Source organism: Hemitrygon akajei, chromosome 3, assembly GCF_048418815.1.
Source record: "Hemitrygon akajei chromosome 3, sHemAka1.3, whole genome shotgun sequence".
Classification (NCBI taxonomy): domain Eukaryota; kingdom Metazoa; phylum Chordata; class Chondrichthyes; order Myliobatiformes; family Dasyatidae; genus Hemitrygon; species Hemitrygon akajei.
The window spans coordinates 39,353,862-39,375,859 of NC_133126.1; the positions used below are offsets into that span (position 1 = coordinate 39,353,862).

Consider the following 21,998-nt stretch of genomic DNA (forward strand, 5'->3'; position numbering starts at 1 on the left):
GCATGCTGTGTGAATTAACCTGCACTTTCTCTGTCATTTTTTTTGCCCTCATGTGCACTGTATTAAAAAAAAGTGTGAATTATCTTCTGTGCAACTGTAATAATCTCTCTTTTTTTTAGGTAAAGCTTATCCTCCTGAATTCTATTACGATACACCCAACCCGCTTTGGCAAAACCGAGCCCGAGTCTATTCCTACATGCTACAGTGGACCCAGATGAACCCAAATGCTGTTGACCGTATCCTAGCATACCGTTTGGGGATTAGGCAGGTATGAAAACTTGATGTTCTGTTGTCACTTAAAAGAATATTTGTGTGGATCATTAAGAACCTCTCCTTTTAAAAACAGTGAAGCTGAACTGCTTATGCATGTGCTGTTTATCTGTTTGGTTGCTTTGATGTGAGGAAATTTCAAAGTTCGATGTGTAAACAATTCATTATCTCAGTACACAGAAGATATTGCGATGAATTATTGTGACCTTTTGTACATGCCACAAAAAGAAAGCATTCAGTTATAATAGAATTGTTACCAAATTGATCATTGACACTCATGAAATTACAATGATTTATCGAACCAACCAGCATACACAATTGTGCAGAAGAGTCTTTTTTTTTTGTAATTGACTTGGCAAGCATCCTGACATGACTTCTGAAGTCTATGACAGATTTCATGAGTTGGCATTTGCATACAAAAGAAATTGTTTGTAGCTCATTTGTATTTGAGTATCGCACAGTTCAGTAACTGCCATTGATAGTGACTTCCTTTCATCTCAACAGACAGTAGCTAAAAGTGAGATCTGTGGAAAAAGATGGAAGTTCAGCATAAAACACAAATGAATATGCCACATTCTGACAGAAGTTATGAATAAAATAACTTTGTGAGGATTAGGTCACATGGTTAAAAACACATCATGCATGCAAATCTCTGTTGATGGAAGTCCAAGGGTTTTCGGCAAAGGGAATAACTGGTATTGTTGCTTTTGCTCTTTATTTTTATTGTGTGTGGGCGTAAGTGTCAAGGCCAGTAATTATCACTCACCTTTATCTACCCTTGAAAAGGTTGTGGTTACCACTTGAACCACTGCAATTCGTTTGGTGGAGGTACTTGGTACGATGCTGCTGAGAAGGGATTTTTAGGATTTAGGATCGATGATATACTTCCATGTCAAGATTATGTGTGGATAGAGGGGTATCTGCATTTGGTGGTGTTTCCAATGTGCCTGCTGCCCTTGTTCTGCTTTTAAGTTTCTGAAACATCACTGGGGTTAAAATTGCTGCATCAAGTGTTAAAATACTTGGATTCAAGTGAGCCTGCCTATCTCAGTCTGTGTTCAACAACTGGTTGAGATTCTTCATGTTCTGGGATTCCTCTAGCGGCTCTCCCTAATGGGTAAGTGTAGGAACCATCATATAGAGTTGACTGAGGTTCAGGTGTGCCACCCAGCATATTTCAGGAGAACATTGAGAAGCCTAGTCTGGTATTTGTGAGCTATTGAACCCGGTGAGGCAGTACCTAAGGACATGTCCACAGCATTCATTCAAACGCTCCCCCGCTCGTGCTCATCCATTCCTGGACCTCTTCCCAGTTGCCCTAATGGAAGGAGTGCTGATGACTACACCTGCAAAAGGTGCATCCAGCTGCAGCTCCTGACAATACGAGTTAGGGAACTGGAGCTGGAGCTGGATGAACTTCGGATCATTCGGGAGGCAGAGGCAGAAATAAACAGGAGTTACAGGGAGATAGTCACCCCTAAGAGTCAGGAGACAGGTAGCTGGGTGACTGACAGGAGAGGGAAGGGGAATAGACAGAATGAGCAGAGCACCCCTGTGGCTGTTCCCACCAATAATAAGTATATCATTTTGGATACTGTTGATGGCAACGACCTACCAGGGACCAGTTGCAGTGGTTGCGTCTCTGGCACCGAGACTGGACCCTCAGCTCAGAAGGGAAGGAGGGAAAAGAGGAGAGCAGTAGTGATAGGGGATTCGATAGTTAGGGGGACAGATAAGAGGTTCTGTGGAAGAGATTGAGAATTCCGGATGGTATGTTGCCTCCCTGGTGCCAGGGTTCGCGATATCTTGGATCGAGTTCTCGGTATTCTCAAGAGGGAAGGTGAGCAGCCAGATGTTGTGGTCCATGTAGGGACCAATGAAGTGGGTAGGAAGTCCTGAAAGGTGAGTTTAGGGAGTTAGATGCCAAGTTGAAGGACAGGACCTCCAGGATAGCAATCTCAGGATTGCTACCAGTGCCATGTGCAGGTGGGTTTAAAAATAGTAAGATAGTGCAGATCAACATGTGGCTGAAGACATGGTGCAGGAGGGAGGGCTTCAGATTTATAGATAATTAGGCAATTTTCCAGGGAAGGATGGTTTACATCTGAACTGGAGGTGGGCAAATATTCTAGCAGGTAGGTTTGCTAGAGAGGCTTCATTGGATTTAAACTAGATACGAGGGGGGAGGGGAACCAGAGTGTAGGAACAGATGTATGGGAGAAGGAAGAAAAAGAAGATAGTAAAGTTGTTTGCACCGTTAGTGATAAACAGAAAGGAAGAGGTGGAGAATTTCTTAAATGCACTTATTTTAATGCTAGGAGTATTGTAAGAAAGGTGGATGAGCTTAGAGCATGGATTGATACCTGGAAATGTGATGTTGTAGCTATTAGTGAAACATGGTTGCAGGAGGGGTGTGATTGGCAACTAAATATTCCTGGATTATATTGCTTCAGGTGTGATAGAATCGGAGGGACAAGGGGGGAGGTGTTGCATTGCTTGTCAGGGAAAATATTACAGTGGTGCTCTGGCAGGATAGACTAGAGGGCTCGTCTAGGGAGACTATTTGGGTGGAATTGAGGAATAGGAAAGGTGTAGTAACACTTATAGGGGTGTATTATAGACCACCTAATGGGAAGCAAAAATTTGGGGAGCAAGTTTGTAAGGAGATAGCAGATATTTGTAGTAAGCACAGGGTTGTGATTGTGAGAAATTTTAATCTTCCACACATAGACTGGGAAGCCCATTCTGTAAAAGGGCTGGATGGTTTGGAGTTTGTAAAATGTGTGCAGGATAGTTTTTTGCAGCAATACATAGAGGTACCAACTAGAGAAGGGGCAGTGTTGGATCTTGTGTTGGGGAATGAAATAGGTCAGGTGACCGAGGTATGTGTTGGGGAGCACTTTGGGTCCAGTGTTCACAATGCCATTAGTTTCAATATAATTATGGAGAAGGATAGGACTGGACCCAGGGTTCAGATTTTTGATTGGAGAAAGGCTAACTTTGAGGAGATGCGAAAGGATTTAGAAGGAGTGGATTGGGACAGTTTGTTTTATGGGAAGGATGTAATAGAGAAATGGAGGTAATTTAAAGGTGACATTTTGAGGGTAAAGAATCTTTATGTTCCTGTTAGGTTGAAAGGAAAGGTTAAAAGTTTGATAGAGCCATAGTTTTCAAGGGATATTGGAAACTTGGTTTGGAAAAAGAGAGATATCTGCAATAAATGTAGGCAGCATGGAGTAAATGAGGTGCTCAAGGAATATAAAGAATGTAAAAAGAATCTTAAGAAAGAAATTAGAAAAGCTAAAAGAAGATATGAGGTTGTTTTGGCAAGTAATATGAAAATAAATTCAAACGGCTTCTACAGTTATGTTAATAGCAAAAGGATAGTGAAGGATAAAATTGGTCCCTCAGAGAATCAGAGTGGACAGCTATGTGTGGAGCCAAAAGAGATGGGGGAGATTTTGAACAATTTCTTTTCTTCGGTATTCACTAAGGAGAGGGATATTGAATTGTGTAGGTAAGGGAAACAAGTAGGAAATTTATGGAAACTATGACAACTAAAGAGGAGGAAGTACTGGTGCTTTTAAAGAATATAAAAGTAGATAAATCTCTGGGTCCTGACAGGATATTCCCTAGGACCTTGAGTGAAGTTAAGTGTAGAAATAGCAGGGGTTCTGACAGAAATATTTCAAATGTCAATAGAAACAGGGATGGTGCCGGAGGATTGGCATATTGCTCATGTGGTTCCATTGTTTAAAAAGGGTTCTAAGAGTAAACCTAGCAATTATTGGCCTGTAAGTTTGACATCAGTGGTGGGTAAATTAATGGAAAGTATTCTTAGAGATGGTATATATAATTATCTGGATAGACAGGGTCTAATTAGGAACAGTCAACATGGATTTGTGTGTGGAAGGTCATGTTTGACAAATCTTATTGAATTTTTTGAAGAGGTTACTAGGAAAGTTGACTGGGGTAAAGCAGTGGATGTTGTCTATATGGACTTCAGTAAGGTCTTTGACAAGGTTCCACATGGAAGGTTAGTTAGGAAGGTTCAATCGTTAGTATTAACATTGAAGTAGTAAAATGGATTCAACAGTGGCTGGATTGGAGATGCCTGAGAGTAGTGGTGGATAACTGCTTGTCAGGTTGGAGGCCGGTGACTAGTGGTGTGCCTCAGGGATCTGTACTGGGTCCAATGTTGTTTGTCATATACATTACTGATCTGGATGATGGGGTGGTAAAATGGATTAGTAAGTATGCAGATGATACTAAGATAGGTGGCATTGTAGATAATGAAGTAGGTTTCCAAAGCTTGCAGAGAGATTTAGGCCAATTAGAAGACTGGGCTGAAAGATAGCAGATGGAGTTTAATGCTGATAAGTGGGAGGTGCTGCATTTTGGTAGGACTAATCAAAATAAGACATACATGGTAAATAGTAGGGCATTGAAGAATGCAGTAGAACAGAGTGATTTAGGAATAATGGTGCATAGTTCCCTGAAGGTGGAATCTCATGTGGATAGGGTGGTGAAGAAAGCTTTTAGTATGCTGGCCTTTATAAATCAGAGCATTGAGTATAGGAGTTGGGATGCAATGTTAAAATTGTACAAGGCATTGGTAAGGCCAAATTTGGAGTATTGTGTACAGTTCTGGTCACCGAATTATAGGAAAGATGTCAACAAAATAGAGAGAGTACAGAGGATATTTACTAGAATGTTACCTGGGTTTCAGCACCTAAGTTACAGAGAAAGGCTGAACAAGTTAGGTCTTTATTCTTTGGAGTGTAGGAGGTTGAGGGGGGACTTGATAGAGGTATTTAAAATTATGAGGGGGATAGATAGAGTTGATGTGGATAGGCTTTTTCCATTGAGAGTAGGGGAGATTCAAACAAGAAGACCTGAGTTGAAAGTTAGGGGGAAAAAGTTTAGGGATAACACGAGGGGGAACTTCTTTACTCAGAGAGTGGTAGCTGTGTGGAACAAGTTTCCAGTAGAAATGGTAGAAGCAGGTTCGATATTGTCATTTAAAGTAAAATTGGATAGGTATATGGACGGAAAAGGAATGAAGGGTTATGGGCTGAGTGCAGGTCAGTGGGACTAGGTGAGAGTAAGCATTCGGCATGGACTAGAAGGGCCAAGATGGCCTGTTTCCGTGCTGTTATGATTATGTGGTTATAAAGTAGAGCATCACTCTTCTGTGTGGGTATTTTCTCTAGTGCTGTCACAGAATGTTATTCTCAGGGCCTGGTTTGCATTTCTGCTGTCATAATGTGATGTTGTAACTTCTTTTTATTCCATCTCTGGAATTATTCTCTGTGTAAATAACAGTGGATTCTTACCCCTAACAGATGGTTTTATGTCTGAGCTGTAATGAATTTAGATGGTCTTAAGCCAGTTCCCTTGTGAACACATCCATTATACAAACAGCTCACTGAGGCTGCACAGTCAGTGTGAGAGATGTTAATGCACAGTGAGAGGTACAGCAAGTCTGCTCATTTGAGCTTACAGTCGTCACTTTACTTGGCACAGTGCAGAGAGAAAACAAAGTTACACTTTGAAAACCCTGAGAAGGATGGTCATCAGACAGGTAGATGTAGTTCACCACATTCACCAAGGGCAAAACATTTTCTGCACTAAATTTATATAGGGAGGTCTTCATACAATCAGTGTACCTTGATTTGTCCAAGAAAAGACCTGTCAGTCCTGAATTGAAATGTTGGAGATTAAAGTTCCATCTAGACCCTCGTCCATATAATTCAGCAGTTAAAGGTAAAACATCCTCGAGCACAGGTCCTCCCCAGGTTATGGCAGAGCTTTATTTCTGTGAACCTTTCGTAACCTAGACAATCCACAATATTTCCAACAATATCATAAATTATATAGGTCTTGGCTTTTTATTGTCACATGTACCAAGATACAGTGAAAATATTGTTTTGCCTACTCTTTATACAGAACAGTTCATTACACAAAGCATTGTCCTAGAATAAGATAAAATGTTAAGAATGCAGAATAAAGTGTTAAAGCTGCTGAAAGAGTGCAGTGCAGGTAAAGTGCAAGATCATAATGAGGTAGGTTGTGAGGCCAAGAGTACATCTTAATGTAGGAGAGGTCCATTCAGGAGTCTAGTAAAGGTAGGATAGAAGCTGTCCTTAAGCCTCAAGGTATGGGCTTTCAGGTTTTTGTGTCTTCTCCCCGATTGGAGAGGGAAAGGGAGGGGTGGCTGGGGTCTTTGATTATGTTGGATACTTTACAGAGGCAGCGAGAAGTGTAGACAGAGTCGCTGGAAGGGAGGCTGGTTCCTGTGATGTGCTGAGCCATGTCCACAACTCTTCATAGTTTCTTGCAGTCACATGCAAAGTAGCTGCAATACCGAGCTGTTGTGCATCCAGACAGAATCCTTACCCAGGTGCATCGATTAAAAATTGTTAAGAGTCATCAGGCACATCGAAGTGAGCTTGATATGGTCACAAAGTGAGTTCCCAGACGGCAGGAGATGTCTGCAACACCACAGCGGCCACAATTCCATCCCACTGATCTGTGTAATCTTGATTGTATGTATGGGCTAAACATAAATTCAGCACTTGTAACCCAGGGAAGACCTATATTAGTCTGAAATCAGCAGTAGAGAAAGAAATAGTAACGAGCCACTTAGAAAATTGTTTCAGGTTGTAATAGGATGGCATTTTGCGTGAAGAGAAATTAAGAAGACTGGTCTTGGAGTTCAGAGAATAGGTGATGATCTCAATGACTCTTATGGAGCCCCACAGGTAAAAAGATGTGACCATGGCTATAGCGGTAAACAGCAGGAGCCAAGGACTCAAAATGAGGGATCTGTCACTTAGGGCAGAAAGAGGAGAAATTTCTTCAGACAGAGGTCAATGCATCATCGGAATTCTCTACTCAAAGAGAGGTTCTGTTGCCTTGTATAACTACTAACAAAATTTTAAAAAACTTGTGTTAGTACAGGCAAATGGCACTGAGGTTGAAGATATAGCTTGATCTTCCTTACTGCTAGAACAGAAACAAGGGACCATATGGTCTTCTCCTGCTTCTGTTTCTTGAGTTCTCGGGGGTCAGGATGAAACAAAAAACAGAAATAATGTTTCAGATTGATATGTCATCTAGATGTACACTTCAGTGATGTACAAGAGAAGTGATGTTCTCTCAGATACATTCAAATTAGATATGAAACTGAGGCTTTGGATACATTTACAAGATCCAATTATACCCTTACAAAGATGTGCAATATTTATCCTCAGATCAAGAAAATAAAAGAAAATAAAATCACACTGTGTTGATCAAAACCTGCTCTCCACAAGATCTCTGTCACTGACCCTATACAGCAAAATATCACTACGCTTCACAAGGGGTAAACTTCAGATGATTTAATGGTTTTCTCTTTTTCAGCAGCTGTCCTCCTCCCTTTCAAATCTTCCATCAGCATATCTCTCAGAAAATATCCTTAACTTCCCCATTCTTGAATGTTACTACCCTGTCTTCAACCTCACTGTAATTTTCACAATCGGTGACTAATCCAGTCTTCCAGATATGAGCTTCCAGCTAGCTTTCTGTCATGTCACAGTATTTGGAAAGCTCCAGTCATATTCTACAATGACATTTCATGTGATTGTGATGAAAGTAACATAATCATCCTTGACCTTTCACCCCATCTGCAGCTTCTGACATGTTTGACAACCCATCTTCTCCAGCTTTGCCTGGTGTGGCACCATACTCACTACTTCTGGTTTTTGTTGATTCACTGCCACCTCAACAATTGTCTGCCATGGCTTCTACTCCCAAATCCCTGTTATTAGAACTAGAACATTATCGTATCATACAGACATGTCAGCCAAAAATGTTGTGCCAACCTTTTAACCTATCTGAGATCAATCAAACCCTTCCCTCCTCCACCTCCATTTTTGATCATCTATGTGCCTATCTATCCCCTCCTTCAGATCCATGATATTTCTGACCTAAAGTCCGACCATCTCTGTGTCAACTCCCACATGCACACTTGTGTCACACAGCTTTAATTCACTGTGATGCTCCACTGTCTATATTGTTAGATTGTTTGTCCAACATCTAGTTCTGGATGAGCAGAAATTTCCTTCAACTAAGTACTGGGCCAACTGAAGCCATTGATTTTGCTCTTTGTTGCATGCATTCTGTTTCCTGGCCTCTATCCCTGGCAATAGTTTAAAACTGAATTTGGGCACATGCATTACTGGTGTCACGTTTAACCCCACCATAAGCTCCTGACCACAATTCCCTATTACCACTGAGCTGTGTATTACTTCTGCAACACTGAATGACTCTGCCAATACCTCAGCCCATCTTCTATTGAAACTCTTATGTGTACCTGTTGGCCTTTTGTTTGCCTTTAACTATGAATTTTCCAATGCCTTCCTGACTGGCCTTCCTCATGCAGCCAATGTCCTCAGCTCTGTAGTCCCATTCACCCACCATTCTTCTTTGTGAGTGCTGGTTAAGTAATATCTCAATCTTAAAGACTCCATCTCTATTTTCAAATTTATCCACCGTCTCACTCTTCCATATTTAATAGCTTTTCAGGTCTGGGATATCTGTTTTTCTCTGTTTCTGGTCCCAATTTCATTGCTCCATGAAAAAAAGACAACACCATATTGAGGTGCATTGGTTGTAAGCTGTATATTTTCTTCTGAAACCATCACATCTCCTTCCCTTTATCTTTTTCTGTAAAATTCTCCTTAAAAGCTTTTTGATCAAATTTTCGGTCATTTGCTCTTATACCTCCTCATACATCATGGTGCCAAATTTTATTTAGCATTTTATTTATGAAGAACCTTCTGTCGGCATTAAAATGTTTTGAGTAGCCCTTAAAACATGGTGAAGATATGAATAATTTCTTTCTGGAAATGTTAATAATTTCAAACTTTAAAACATAATTACTTTACAATTTGTAAATATCATTCTGCTTCTTAGACTCAGCATGGTTTTTTGTACAGACTGTGCATGGAAGATTGTAGAAATGTGATTTGAATCCATTTTACTTATATAGTTTTTTTTATCCATTAAGCTTAATATTAGATATTGGAAAGATTTGTGTTTCCTCTGCACAGAAAGCCAGAGATCTAAATAAGATTGCTTTCATATTACTATTTTAGATTTTCCAAAATATCAAAGCAAAAGAAAAATGAGGAACAATAAAAACACACACTTCCCAGTCATCTATGCATTATTGATTTCTCAGAATTTATTTATTCCCATGAGAGGTCAATAACCAGAAACACAACCTCTGCGTAAATAAAAATGGCATTTCTCCTTAGCCCCAGGTGACAATTCAAGAAAACATTAGGATATCAATCTAACATGAAAATGTGAGAATTATTCAAAACTGGCTGCTTTATTCCATAAATACTACTTCCATGATCCCAATAGGATTAGAACAATAGTATTTGGTAGAATTCTTCTGGCAGAGTAATTCAATTCTTATCATGCCAGATATTCATCAAAAATTTATGGAGAACATCAAGATATGTATGTACAAATTCTCCAGATGAGAATTAAGGAACTTGAGTGAGAAATATTTGAAAGACTGAAGGTATAATCCTGCAGAAATTTCTTAACATTTGAAATTCAGTTATGACAAGGTTCTCCCAGTTGTGGTATCTTGGTTATGTCGATCCCAGTCATGTTGTGATGCTTAGCTCTGGGATTCTCTCACTTCACTGTTCTACATCTATCTCCTCCTGCAAGTCATTTCTTAATAACTATTACTTTGATTAATCTTGTCTCTCTTTTTTAATATAGTCCAGAATTAATTTTGTTTGATGATTCTTTTATTAAGCAACTTAAAATATTCTGCAGCAGAAAAGATATTTTAATGCAGTTTAATGTTTGAAGAATGATAGCTTTCTGTTCCTTCCCATATATTCTAATAAATGTAAGAAATATAGTTCTAAAGAATAATTACAAATCATAACCATCGTATTTGCAGGGATTCGATTGCCTTCCTTTTCTTAGTTAAACAGAGATGATAATGGAGGCTGGGAACATTCCCTTTAAAAACTTTCAGCAGTGTTCTGGGCTGCTGGTATTCAATCAGTTGATCACTTCTTGGAGAGCCAGTTTGTTCTGCCACTAGACTCCTCATAAAGTTCAACAGTGTTTACTACAGGTACTTTGCATACTTGTTGATTAAATTGAATTAAATATTAATATATTATTTCTAATTGTTTTGAGCTTTCGTAATTGTTTCCTCTCTTTTTAACAATTGTCTTATAATGCACTGTTTAGTTTTTAGTCATTTGTGAATGCTGACGAATGTCAAACACATTCTCTGATGTACAATCTCCTTGCCAGCTTTGACAGATCCAGAGCTGAATCTACTCTCAAAGCAGTTCTACAGACAATCAAAAGCCAAAGTCAAGTTTCTTGTCCATTGCACAACTGCATGCATGTACACGTGCAATGAAAAGCTTGCTCGCGGCAGCATCACAGGCACATAGCATCAAGTACACAGCATTCATTCACAAGTAAAACATCAATATAATTAATACAAAATTATGCAAGAAAGAACACAATTAGAATAAGAAGCAAAATCTATCACAGTGCAAAATGGTGTACTATTGTTGCTAGGCGGAGGTAGTAATTAGTGGTGCGTCAGCTTATTCAAGGGACAAATGATTGCCAGGAAATAGCTATTCTTAAACCTTTTGGTGTGGGACTAGAGACTTCTGCACCTCCTGCCTGATGGCACCTGCGAGAAGATGCCTTGGCCCAGAAATTGGGAACCTTTAATGATAGATGATACCTTCCTGAGGCAGTGCCTTGTATAAATACAACCAGTGGAGTCTTGCCAGTTAGCTGGGAGATGGCTGCTTGGTGGCTTTGATTGCATTCAGACACTCAATCCAGTTAGATTGGGTTTTGAAAGAGTGTGGGTGGCTTATCTGCCCCCAGGGTATTTGGCTCATTATGCTTTGTGCTGTTTAATTGCAATTGGATTAAATACAAATTTTTGATCAATATTTTATTAAAATTGTTAAAATCAGTAATGCAATTGATCCTTTTGCTGGTGACAGAGTTGAAAAGCTTAAATAATAATACCAGGAATAGCCTAAATGTATAAATGAGCTAACTGCATATGTTGATGAAACACCAATCTAATTGTAAGTCATTTAAAACACCACCAGTTCACAAAGTAATAATTTCAATGCTAGACCAACAGATGGAAATTAGCCAACAAGTTGAAGAACAATAAGCCGAATTTCTATAACACCCGGAATGCAGGAATAGTTTCCAACAGTATGAGTGAAGGGATTTGGGGCATGTCATTTACAATGAGACAAACTCAGTCTTGCACTGTGCTTAGAGAAAAGCTTCTTTAGTAATCTGAGACTTGGTGAAATAGCTTTTTGACATAATTCCAAAAGCTGTAATCCCCATATTAATCCTTCTCAATGGAGCTGGCGTATTAATTGCAAAACTTTTCTCAATTCTAATGACAGTTTTGAAGTGTAGACTGTTGAACCAGAGCCGTGCTTTATACAATAATATTTATATTGCGCATTTCAATTTAATTATACAGCAATTCAAGTTTCAAGATTGTTTACTGTCATTTCCAGTACACTGTGTAAAAGAGAACGAAATGATTGTTACTCCAAATCCGATGCAGCATAAAACATAATAAGATAAAGAAGACAATAATAAAAAACACAATAAATATAAATATATAAGTTAGCTTATGTACATATATTGATTGTATACCCATAAAGTGATGCTAAGCATAGGAGTGTTTGTGCATAAAATAACTCTGAGAGGAAATGATAAAGCAGTGATGCTGGGTAATGTGCAGCCTTGCAGGTGTTGATCAGCCTTATTGCTTGGGGAAAGTGTTTTTGGGTCAAGTGGGCCTGGCAAAGATACTACATAGCCTCATCTCTGATGGTAGTGGGACAAACAGTCCTAGAACAGGGTGGGTGAAATTCATGACGTTATTGGCCCATTTCCCGCACCTTTCTGTATATAGGTCCTTGATGGTGGATAGGCTGGTGTTGGTGATGCATTGGGCAGTTTGTCACAATGCTGTTTCCATACCATGCAGTGATGCAGCAAGTTAGGATGCTCTCTACAGTGCATATGTAGAAGGACGTTGTTGGGAAATGTAGAGGATACTGGACCCAAAAGCAAAGCAATGGAGATGATTTATTAGTAAAGAAGATTTTACTAATAAAATGCAAAATAACAAACCACGAGGGGCCACAAAACAAGAGAGAACAAATACTTAACATGACAAGGCAACAAGGTAACTGAAGGCTAGGAGCAACTGGTTGAGGCTGGCTAGTTCAATTGATGAACAAAGGATTGTGAATGAGATGTGGGTTTAAATAGGCTGCAGGAAATGAGTTGAAAATGAGTGGCAGGTGACTTCAGTTAGCTGGATGGAAACTAAGAGGTGCTTGCCTGTGCAGGCCTCACAGAACTCACCTCTACTATGGTCAGCACCTGATGTCCAGGACAATCCAGGTGGGTCAGTGAACTCCTCTGAGCAATGGATCTGAGATGAAAACGGATGACACCGGTGACCTCTCCTCTGGGCTGTACCCTTTCCCATCAACCAAGGACTGCATACCCTCTTCAGGGCTGCATGAATCCATCAACTGGCAAACCATGTACCCTCCACCATCCTTGGTTTTGGAAGTGCAGTCTCACGTGGGATGTGTGGTCTATGGACAATGGGCTTGAGGCAGGACTCATGGAAGGTAGATGTGATCCTGAGGGATGGTGACAGCTGGAGATGGTAAATGACTGGGTTGATGCAATGGGTAATCTGGTAATTGGGTTGAGAGCTTGTGGAGGTCGGTGCCCAGGGGCAGATCTCAAGGTGACAGCCAAGCACAGTCTCCAGGCCGAAGTAGCAGCAGTAGGTGTGATGGGCAGCTGGAATGGCCTTCTGTGTCCTCTTCCAAGCATTCCAGCATCGCTGACCAAGGTCTTGGTAGATAGGACCTCCACCACTGGCTGCTCTGCGGGGAAACAACAGGGGTTGGTAGCCATGAAGTACTTCAAAGGTTGCCATGCCTGTGGCAGAGGAGGTGTGGGCCCAGAGCAGATGCTTCTTCCATGTGGAAGGGTTAGAGGCGGCAAAGCATCGCTGAAACTTCTCTACCGCTGACTGGCTCTTTCTGACTGACCGTTTGTCTGCAAATGATAGCCAGGGGACAAACTCAATGAGGTGCAGAGGAGGGAGCAGAACGTTCTCTGGAAGCAAGAGAGGAATTGTGGAACCCAGTCCAACACAACGGCCTGAGGGAAATCGTGGAGGCAAACTACCTGTGGACAAATGGGTCCGCCATCTCAGTAGCTGATGGAGGTTTTGGGAGGGCAATGAAGTTACCTGCTTTGGAGAACCAGTCTATCACCATCATAATCACCATGGCCCCATCAGAAGGTGGCAAGCCTTGTTGGAATGTATGGCTATGTGGAACCACAGGCATTGACGGACCGGTCAGACCCACAGGAGCCCAGAGGACCTCTGTTTGGAGGAATTGGATTGAGCATATTTAGGGCAGGCAAATGAACTGATGAACATCTATGATCTTGCTGGGCCACCAGAACCATCATTGCAGAAAATCCAGAGTCCGTCCCGCGTCTGGGTGGCTGGAGAGAGCTGAAGAGTGGACCACAGGAGAGGGATGAGGAGTGGACCTCTGGAGTGCCTCAGAGTGCACAGCTGCCGACATATACATGTGGATGACAGGTGTGTCTGTCGGCGCAGACCTGTGCTGTAGGGCCTGGTGAATCTGGTTCTCAAGATCCCAGATGATTGTGACGAGGATCTCCGAGGATTATAATGACGGGCAGAGGGTTGATTTCTGTTTCTACTAAGTCAAACTGTCATGACAGGGCTTCCACCTCAGTGTTCTTGGAGCCTGGTCAACAGGAGATGGTGAAGTTGAATTGCTCGAAGAGGGTTCAGCAAGCTTGACATGGGTTGAGTTGGTGTGTCTGTTGTATGGATACGAGGTTCTGGTGGTCAATCCAGATCAGGAAGGGTTCGGTGTTTCTCATCTGCCAATGTCTCCATGCCTCCAAGGTCCATTTAGTTACAAGTAGCTTCCTGTCTCCTACTCCATAACGGCACTGTGTAGAAGGGGGCAGGTGGGTGTGTTCTTCCTGTCCAGGCCTCACTGGGAGAAGATGGCCCATATAAGATGAATCCACCTCTTCCACAAAAGGTTCAGAGTAGCTCAAATGTGGAGAATGGGAGCAGCGCTGAAGCATTCCTTGATCTCCTCAAAAGCATGGTCTGCGGAGCCATTCAATGATGGTATGTATGCACGTTGTCTGGGTCCATGGCTATGCCTTGGGGTGAAAAGAAATGACTGGGTGTGGAGCTGGCATGTTTCTAACTTGTAGTACAGCTGGTTTTTGAGGAGAAGCTTAAGGACTGAACAGACATGACATGTGATCTGGCAGTCCTTGGAGAAGATGAGGAATTTGTCATGGTAGATGAACGCATACCTGTGTAGCATGTCTGATAGGATCTTGTTGATGAAGTCTTGGGAAAATGGCTGGACTATTGGAAAGTTCAAAGGTGGACCAGTTAGGTCAGTGGGTTTTATGAACTCCATCTTCCAGTCATCTCCATGGAGAGTGTGGATCATGTTGTATGCACTCCGTAGATCCAGTTTGGTGAAGATCTTGGCCCTGCAGTGTTTCAAATGCACTATCCGACAAGGGTTTCCTCCATCTCCATAGATTTACGGAGTGAAGTCAGCTGAGGTTGCAGGCAGGTGGTTTGGCAAATGGGTCCCCAATTCAGCAGAGAATCGGATGACCAGGTGAAGTGATGGTAATTAGTGGACAGCCAGGAGTAATCCAAGATGAGAGGAGTGTTGAGCGAGTTAATCAGGAGGAATTGCATGGACTCATGGTGCTCATGTGCACAGGCTGTGTGTGCACTTTAACCATCCCAGACGCCAAGGGACGTCCATCAATGGGCGTGATGCAGAAGGGGTGAGAGAGAGGTTCGGTAGGAAGTCCAAGTTACACAACAGAGTCTGCCTGCTGCACTGGAAGCCACCAGAGTCTCCTGTGCATGTAAAACCTTCAGGGTGTGGAGGAGAACAGAGAAAGTGAAACCGGCTATGGCGCTGGATCGAGAGACCAGGGTTTGTTTACCAGATGAAGGGCCCCTCGTCTGTAAGTGATGATGCTACTTTCCTAGATGCAGTGGGCATTTGATGCCCGGGTGACAGGCGGCACCACAGTGAGCTCATCTCTCTATTCTATGCCATGAGTCAGGATTGCCTTCATTACCTCTCCCCTCACTGGGCAAGCTCCAATGTTAACTGGGACAATAAGCCACCATTTGCAATTAATATGAGGAATTCAACAGCAGGAAGTAGAAGGGGACAGCGGATTGTATACTTAGCCTGCATTAACGCTCACACTTGATGCTGGTTTACACTATGGGATTCAGGGCCTTCCATTGTCGAGTAGAGCTGGAATGTGGAAGAGCTGCTGGTTAATTCCCATCATGGACTCTTAGTGCAATTGGAAGGCAAGCTGTCTACCTGGGGGATGCCCACCAACCTCGCAAGCCTCATCACTCTGGTCTTCTAAATTGACAAATATCTGATGAAACAACCAGCCAGAATTCCACTTTAGTTCCTAGAACCATTTCAGATTGCGGGACGCACATCATCACCACCTCCAGAACCTTTTGGTAACCTGCTTAATATTATTGGCTAGTTTGCCCTCATAATCATCTTTTCCCTTATTATGGCTATTTTAGGTGCCTTTTGTTAGATTTTAAAAGTTTCCCAATCATCCAAGTTCCCACTTTTGTTATATGCCCTTTCCTTAGTTTTTAATGCAGTCCTTAACTTCCCTTGTCAGCCATAGTTGCCTACACCTGCCATTTCAGAACTCCTTCCTCGGTGGGACATATTTATCCTGCGCCTTATCCTGCGCCTTATTCCCAGAAACTTCAGCTATCTCTGGTCTGCCATCATCCCCAGCAGAATCCCCCTCCACTCCACCTGGACAAGCTCCTCTCTCAAGCCTCTGTAATTCTCTTTATTCTATTGTGATACTGATGTGTGTGGCTTATGCTTCTCCCTTTCAAACTGCAGTATGAATTCAATCACATTATCACTGTCTCCTAAGGGTGTGTTATTAAGCTCTCTAATAAAACCTGGGTTACTACACAACATCCAGTCTAAGATAGCTATTCCCCAAAAGTCTCAAGCTCAAGCTTCTCTAAAAAGCCATCTCATAAGCATTCAACAAATTCCCTCTCTTGTGATCCAATACCAACCTGATTTTAGCAATTCCCTTGCATATTGAAAGGCACCTATTACAATTGTGTCATTACCCTTATTACATGCCTTTTCCAGCTCCCTTTGTAATCTCAACCCCACATTTTGTCTACTGTTTGGAGGCCTATATATGAATCCATAATGTTTTTTTAACCCTTGCAGTTTCTTATCTCCACCCACAAAGGTTCAACATTTTCTGACTCTATGCCATCTCTTTCTACAGACGTAATTCCATCTCTTACCACCAGAACTACACTACCACCTATGCCTTCCTGCCTGTCCTTTCAATATAAAGTATATCCCTTGATCTTAAGCTCCTGACTGTGGCCTTCTTTTAGCCATGACTCAGTGTTATCCACAATGTCATACCGCCCAATCTCTAATTACACCTCGAGTTCGTCCACCTTATTCCAAATGCCACACACATTTAAATACAACACCTTCAATCCTGCATTCTTTGCCTTTTGAATTTTGCCTCTGTGGTACAATTTAACTCTTTGCTTGGTCTGACACAACCACTGGCTTGGCCTTCCTTAAATTCATGTTACATCCATCATCTACTTGTAAACCTGTTGGGTCATCCTCAGCTCTATCAACCTGGTTCCCATCACTCTGCCATATTAGTTTAAACCACTCCCAGCAATTCTAATAAACCTGCCTGCAAGAATATTGGTGTCTCTCGGATTCAAGCGCAACCTGTCTCTTTTGTTCAGGTCCCACCTGCCCCCAGAAGAGGTCTCAATTATCCAGAAATCTGAATCCCTGCCCTCTGCTCCAATTCCTGAGCCGCACATGTATCTGCCACCTCATTCTATTCCTATCCTCACTGTCGCGTGGCACAGGCAGCAATCCCACGATTACTGCCCTGGGTGTGCATAGTTCAGCTCTTCTCAGTCTCCTGAGAAAGTTGAGGCATTAGTGAGCTTTCTTGATTGTGTTCTGGAACCATCAGAGGTTGTACGAAACGTGCACTCCCAGGAGTCTGACTGCTGACAATTTCTACCGTCATGCCGCCAGTGTAAAGAGGGATGTGAGTGATGTGAGTTTTCCTTAAACTGATAACTGTCTCCTTTGCCTTGTTGACATTGAAGAAGAAGTTATTTGCCTGGCACCGGGCCTTGAGCTCTTCCACCTCCTCTCTGTAGACCACCTTATCACGAAGACTCAGTGAAAACTTTATGGTATAATGTTATTTCCAGTGTTTACAGTTAAGTTTTCTCCTCTATTTTAAACTGCATGGTGCTTAGTAGAAACAGACATCCTTATGTGCAATTCCATTCTTTTAAAAAATGTAAGTAGTTTTATTTAATTTTGCAATAGAAAGATTTTCAGAGATCAGTTTTAATGAGGTCAATAGCATGAAGTTATGTTTGTTTTAAATAAACGGGGATGTGCACTAAGGTTGATAAGATTGAGATGCCTGAAAAAAAGGGAGGTAGCTAACATGAAGAAAGCTAAGAGACTGAAAATAAATTTGTGAGACACTTAAGCCATGATTCTGTTTTGGCGCTGGAGATGAATACAGGAGCTAAATGAAGAAATATTAGAAGAAAATTTGCAAAGGAGAGTGATTGTCCTGTAAAGTTGAGATTTGGTTTGAATGAGCTGTGGAATAGGTTACTTTGATACCTTTGACTGCAATGAAGGGCAGAGATTGGGTAGCAGATTAAGGAGTTATTTCGACATGAGAGGTAACGGCTGAAGAGCTGTGTAGAGAGAACCATTGTATTTCTGAGAAATGGTTATCTGTGGTCACAGCTGAACCTCTTCATCTCAAAACATAGTTTTAATTCTTATCCTCTTCTGAACAAATCTGTTCCACCTTGTATTTTTTGATTCTGCCTGCCTTGAACAGTATTTCTTTATTATCTTGAGGGAATAAATACCATGGGCAGTTTTTTGAGAAATTATTGCTGTAGGTCAGGTACATTTCATGAAACAAGGACAGAAAAGCCTGAAAAATTCAGCCAGTCAACCAGCACCTGTGGAAAGAAAAAAAAGATCATGTTTTGGATCAGTGATCCGTTCTCTGTACTTGGGAAAGAGTGGTTTATAGTTTTCAAAGCAGAGCTCTCGGGAAGGATGAGGTGCAACTGAAAATATTATGTGAATATTACCTAAGACAGATCGGGTGAAATGGAGCATGTATACTGACTATTTTAAAAATGGAGTAAGAAAAGGAACATGTGAAAGCAAGAAATTGAGATTCAGGAGTAGGTCACTAGATCAGCCAAGCCTGGCCAACTATTCAGACTAATAATTGCCAATCTATAGTGGCCTCAGCTGTGTATTTCTATGGTGTATTTCTTGAAGTTTCAAGTATTTACCCATCATAATGACATGAGCGTGATAATCGGCCACAATGAGAGAACAAATTATTTGACTTTGGGAAATTCAATGTTCATCCCAACACACCACAACCTCTAGATGGAAGATAATTCCTCTAGTTTATGTTGTGCCCAATTGTGGTAGTGAAGAAGCCATAGACAGTCAGTTGGAGTCAGAATAACAGTATGATTGGTATGCAACAGGAAACTCGGTACTGTGCGTTGGTGTTCCACAAAGCTATCACCCAGTCTGCATTTGACCTCCATGTAGAATAGGCCACATTGTGAACAGTGAATGCCATTTATTAAATTGGAAGGAGAACAAGTGAATCACTGCTTCACCTGGAATGATTGTTTGAGTCTCTGGGTGGTGGGGAGGGAAGTGGTGAATGGACAGGTGTTGCATCTTCCCTGGATGTGTTACAAGGTGCCATGGGACAAGGACTGACGGACAAATGGATTAGAGGATCACAAAGTGAACTGTCACTATGAAGTGCAAAATGGAGAGGAGAGGGGAAGACATTCTGTGCTTTCCAAACTAATGCCCCTCTATCCTTTTCCAGTTGACCTGACCTGAAATATTAATTTGTTCCTCTTTTCATAGATGCTGCTTTGATTAGCTGAGTTCTTCTAGAAATCTGTTTCCATTTCAGATTCCAGCATCTACATTACTACAGTCTTATTTGTTTTCCATACTACTTCATGAGTTATTTATGATGAATGTTAGGGTATTGGTAGATAATGTGTGATGGGTCAGAATTTCATCTCATGTTGTACATGCTAATGGTGCTATGTAGTAATGTAGGCTTTGAATTGCAGAAATGAGGTTCAATATTCCTGTAACTACATCGCACCTTAAGCACTGGGTACGACCCAAAATGAATTGTTAGCCTCTGGTGTTTTGACATAAGAGAAAAGATTGTGCATCTTCATCTGTTTCAGTCTGTAGGATATAGTCGAAATGTGTGTACTGTTAGAATTGGGTGCCCCACCTTTTTAGTTAATCTTTGAGTTTAATACATTTTACTTCCCAGAAGAAGGTAAAATGAAAATTTCTTAATAAAATGAAGACACATCACTGAGTGTGTGTCTTCAGTCTCCTGTACAGCCTCCCGGATTGTAGTAGGGGAAGAGGGCATGTTGCAGATGGTAAGCGTATTTGATGGTCAACGCTGCCTTCTTGAGGCACTACCCATTGAAGACCTCCTTAATGGCAGGAAGGGTTGTGCCCATGATGTCCATCAGCCTTGTTTAATTCTGCAACCTGTCAGAATGCTCTCCACTGCACGTCAGTAGAAATTTGCAAGTGTCTGGTGACATTCCAAATCTCCTCAAACTCCTAATAATCCCTCAATACCACCTCCTTAATCAAGAAAGCAGAGTAGCGTCTCCAGCTCCCGAGGAGATTGAGGCAAATGAGGCTTGGCCTCCCCCCATTATAACCAATTTTTACAGGAGCACCACTAAGAGTGTCCTGACCAGCTGCATCACCATCTGGTATGGGAATTGCAAGATATCTGACTGCAAGACCCTACAAAAGTTTGTGAGGACTACTGAGAGGATCACCAGGGTCTCTCTTCCACCCATTCGAGATACTTATCACGAGTGCTGCATATGCAGGGCTCTTAGCATTTTCAAGGATCCATCCCACAATCAACCCATGTAAATCTGCAGGGTCTGATAATATACCTTTACAAGTGCTACGGGACTGTGCAGCCCAGCTAACAGAGGTTCTATCAGAATCTCCAACATCTCTCTGGAACTGTCCTCTATCTTCGCAAGCTTCAAGGCCTAGTGACAAGAGGGCAACAGTAGCTGCCTAAATGGCTATCATCCAGTAGCACTGACTTCAACAATAATGAAGTGCTTTTGAGTGACTGGTTATGAATTTCATCAGATATCATCTTCCAGCTACGTTTAAATCTTTCAGTTTGCTTGTTGCCCAGATTGGTCCACTGAAGCTGCCATAGCCTTTGCATTTCATTCAGCCCTGTCGCAACTGGACAATGGTTCCTCATACACTAGGATGCCATTTATCCACTTCGGCTTGGCATTTTATATGATTATCCTCAAAAGCTAGTGGATAAACTGTCCTTGTTGGGTCTCAACACCTCTCTCTGTAACTGGATCTTGAACTTCTTGACCAGAAAGACCACAGTCAGTCCGTGTTGGCAGCAACATCTCACTGAGCCTGTCCTCCCTGGAGCTGGGAGCTCAGCTAGCTGCTATTCACACTGCTTTTACGTGACTGTGAAGTTCGAATCAAATCATCAGGTTTGCTGATGACGCAACAGTGATTGGCCTCACCAACAGCAATCATGAGACGGTGAATAGAGGGGAGGGGAGCATGGCTGGTAGAATGGTGCGAATCCCACAGCTGGAGTCTGAACGTGGACAAGACTACAGAGATGATTGTGGTCTTTAGGAAGGCGCAGGCTGGCAGCTCCTCACTGAACAGAAATGGCTGCTCCGTAGAAATAGTCAGGAGCACCAAGTTTCTGGAGCTGCGCATAACAGATGATCTCAGCTGGCCTCTTAGCACCATCTCTTCAGGCAAGAAAGCACAGTAGCGTCTCCACTTCCTGAGGAGACTGAGGCAAATGAGGCTCACCCACCTCCAGATTTAACCTAATTTTTACAACTGAATGTGTCCTGACCAGCTGCATCACTATCTGGTACGGGAGCTGCAAGGCATCTGAGCACAAGACCCTATAAAAGGATTGCAAGACTGCTGAGGGGATCCTCAGAGTAGCTCGTCCAGCCATCAGTGATATTTACCAGGAATGCCGCATACACAGGACCCTTAGCATTATCCATCCACCCAGCAACCTCTTTGACCCACTACCGTCAGGCAAGAGGCACCGTAGCATTAGGACAAGAGCTGTTAGGATGGGAAACAGACATTAGTGAAGTCGCTACAACCGTCCAGGTCTCATCACGCATGAAGTGCCTGGAGCATTGTACTGCTTACCTTTTCAACTTTGTGTCATAAATGCACTTCATCATTTGTTAATTTATTTGTAGTAATATTGTTTGTGAGTTATATGTACTGTTTTGTGCACCTTATATATTTTTTAGTAATATTAGAGTCATATTG

General features: G+C 41.9%; 1 protein-coding gene across 4 annotated transcripts in view; it reads left to right on the forward strand.

Annotated features, from left to right (window-relative positions):
- Positions 1-21,998, forward strand: part of mdga2a (MAM domain containing glycosylphosphatidylinositol anchor 2a) — a 904,971-nt gene that overhangs the window by 704,987 nt on the left and 177,986 nt on the right. For all 4 annotated transcript variants that reach the window (XM_073039625.1, XM_073039626.1, XM_073039628.1 and 1 more), the window contains exon 10: positions 120-268. In XM_073039625.1, coding sequence (XP_072895726.1) covers positions 120-268 — 149 coding nt within the window. The remainder of the gene's footprint in view (positions 1-119; positions 269-21,998) is intronic.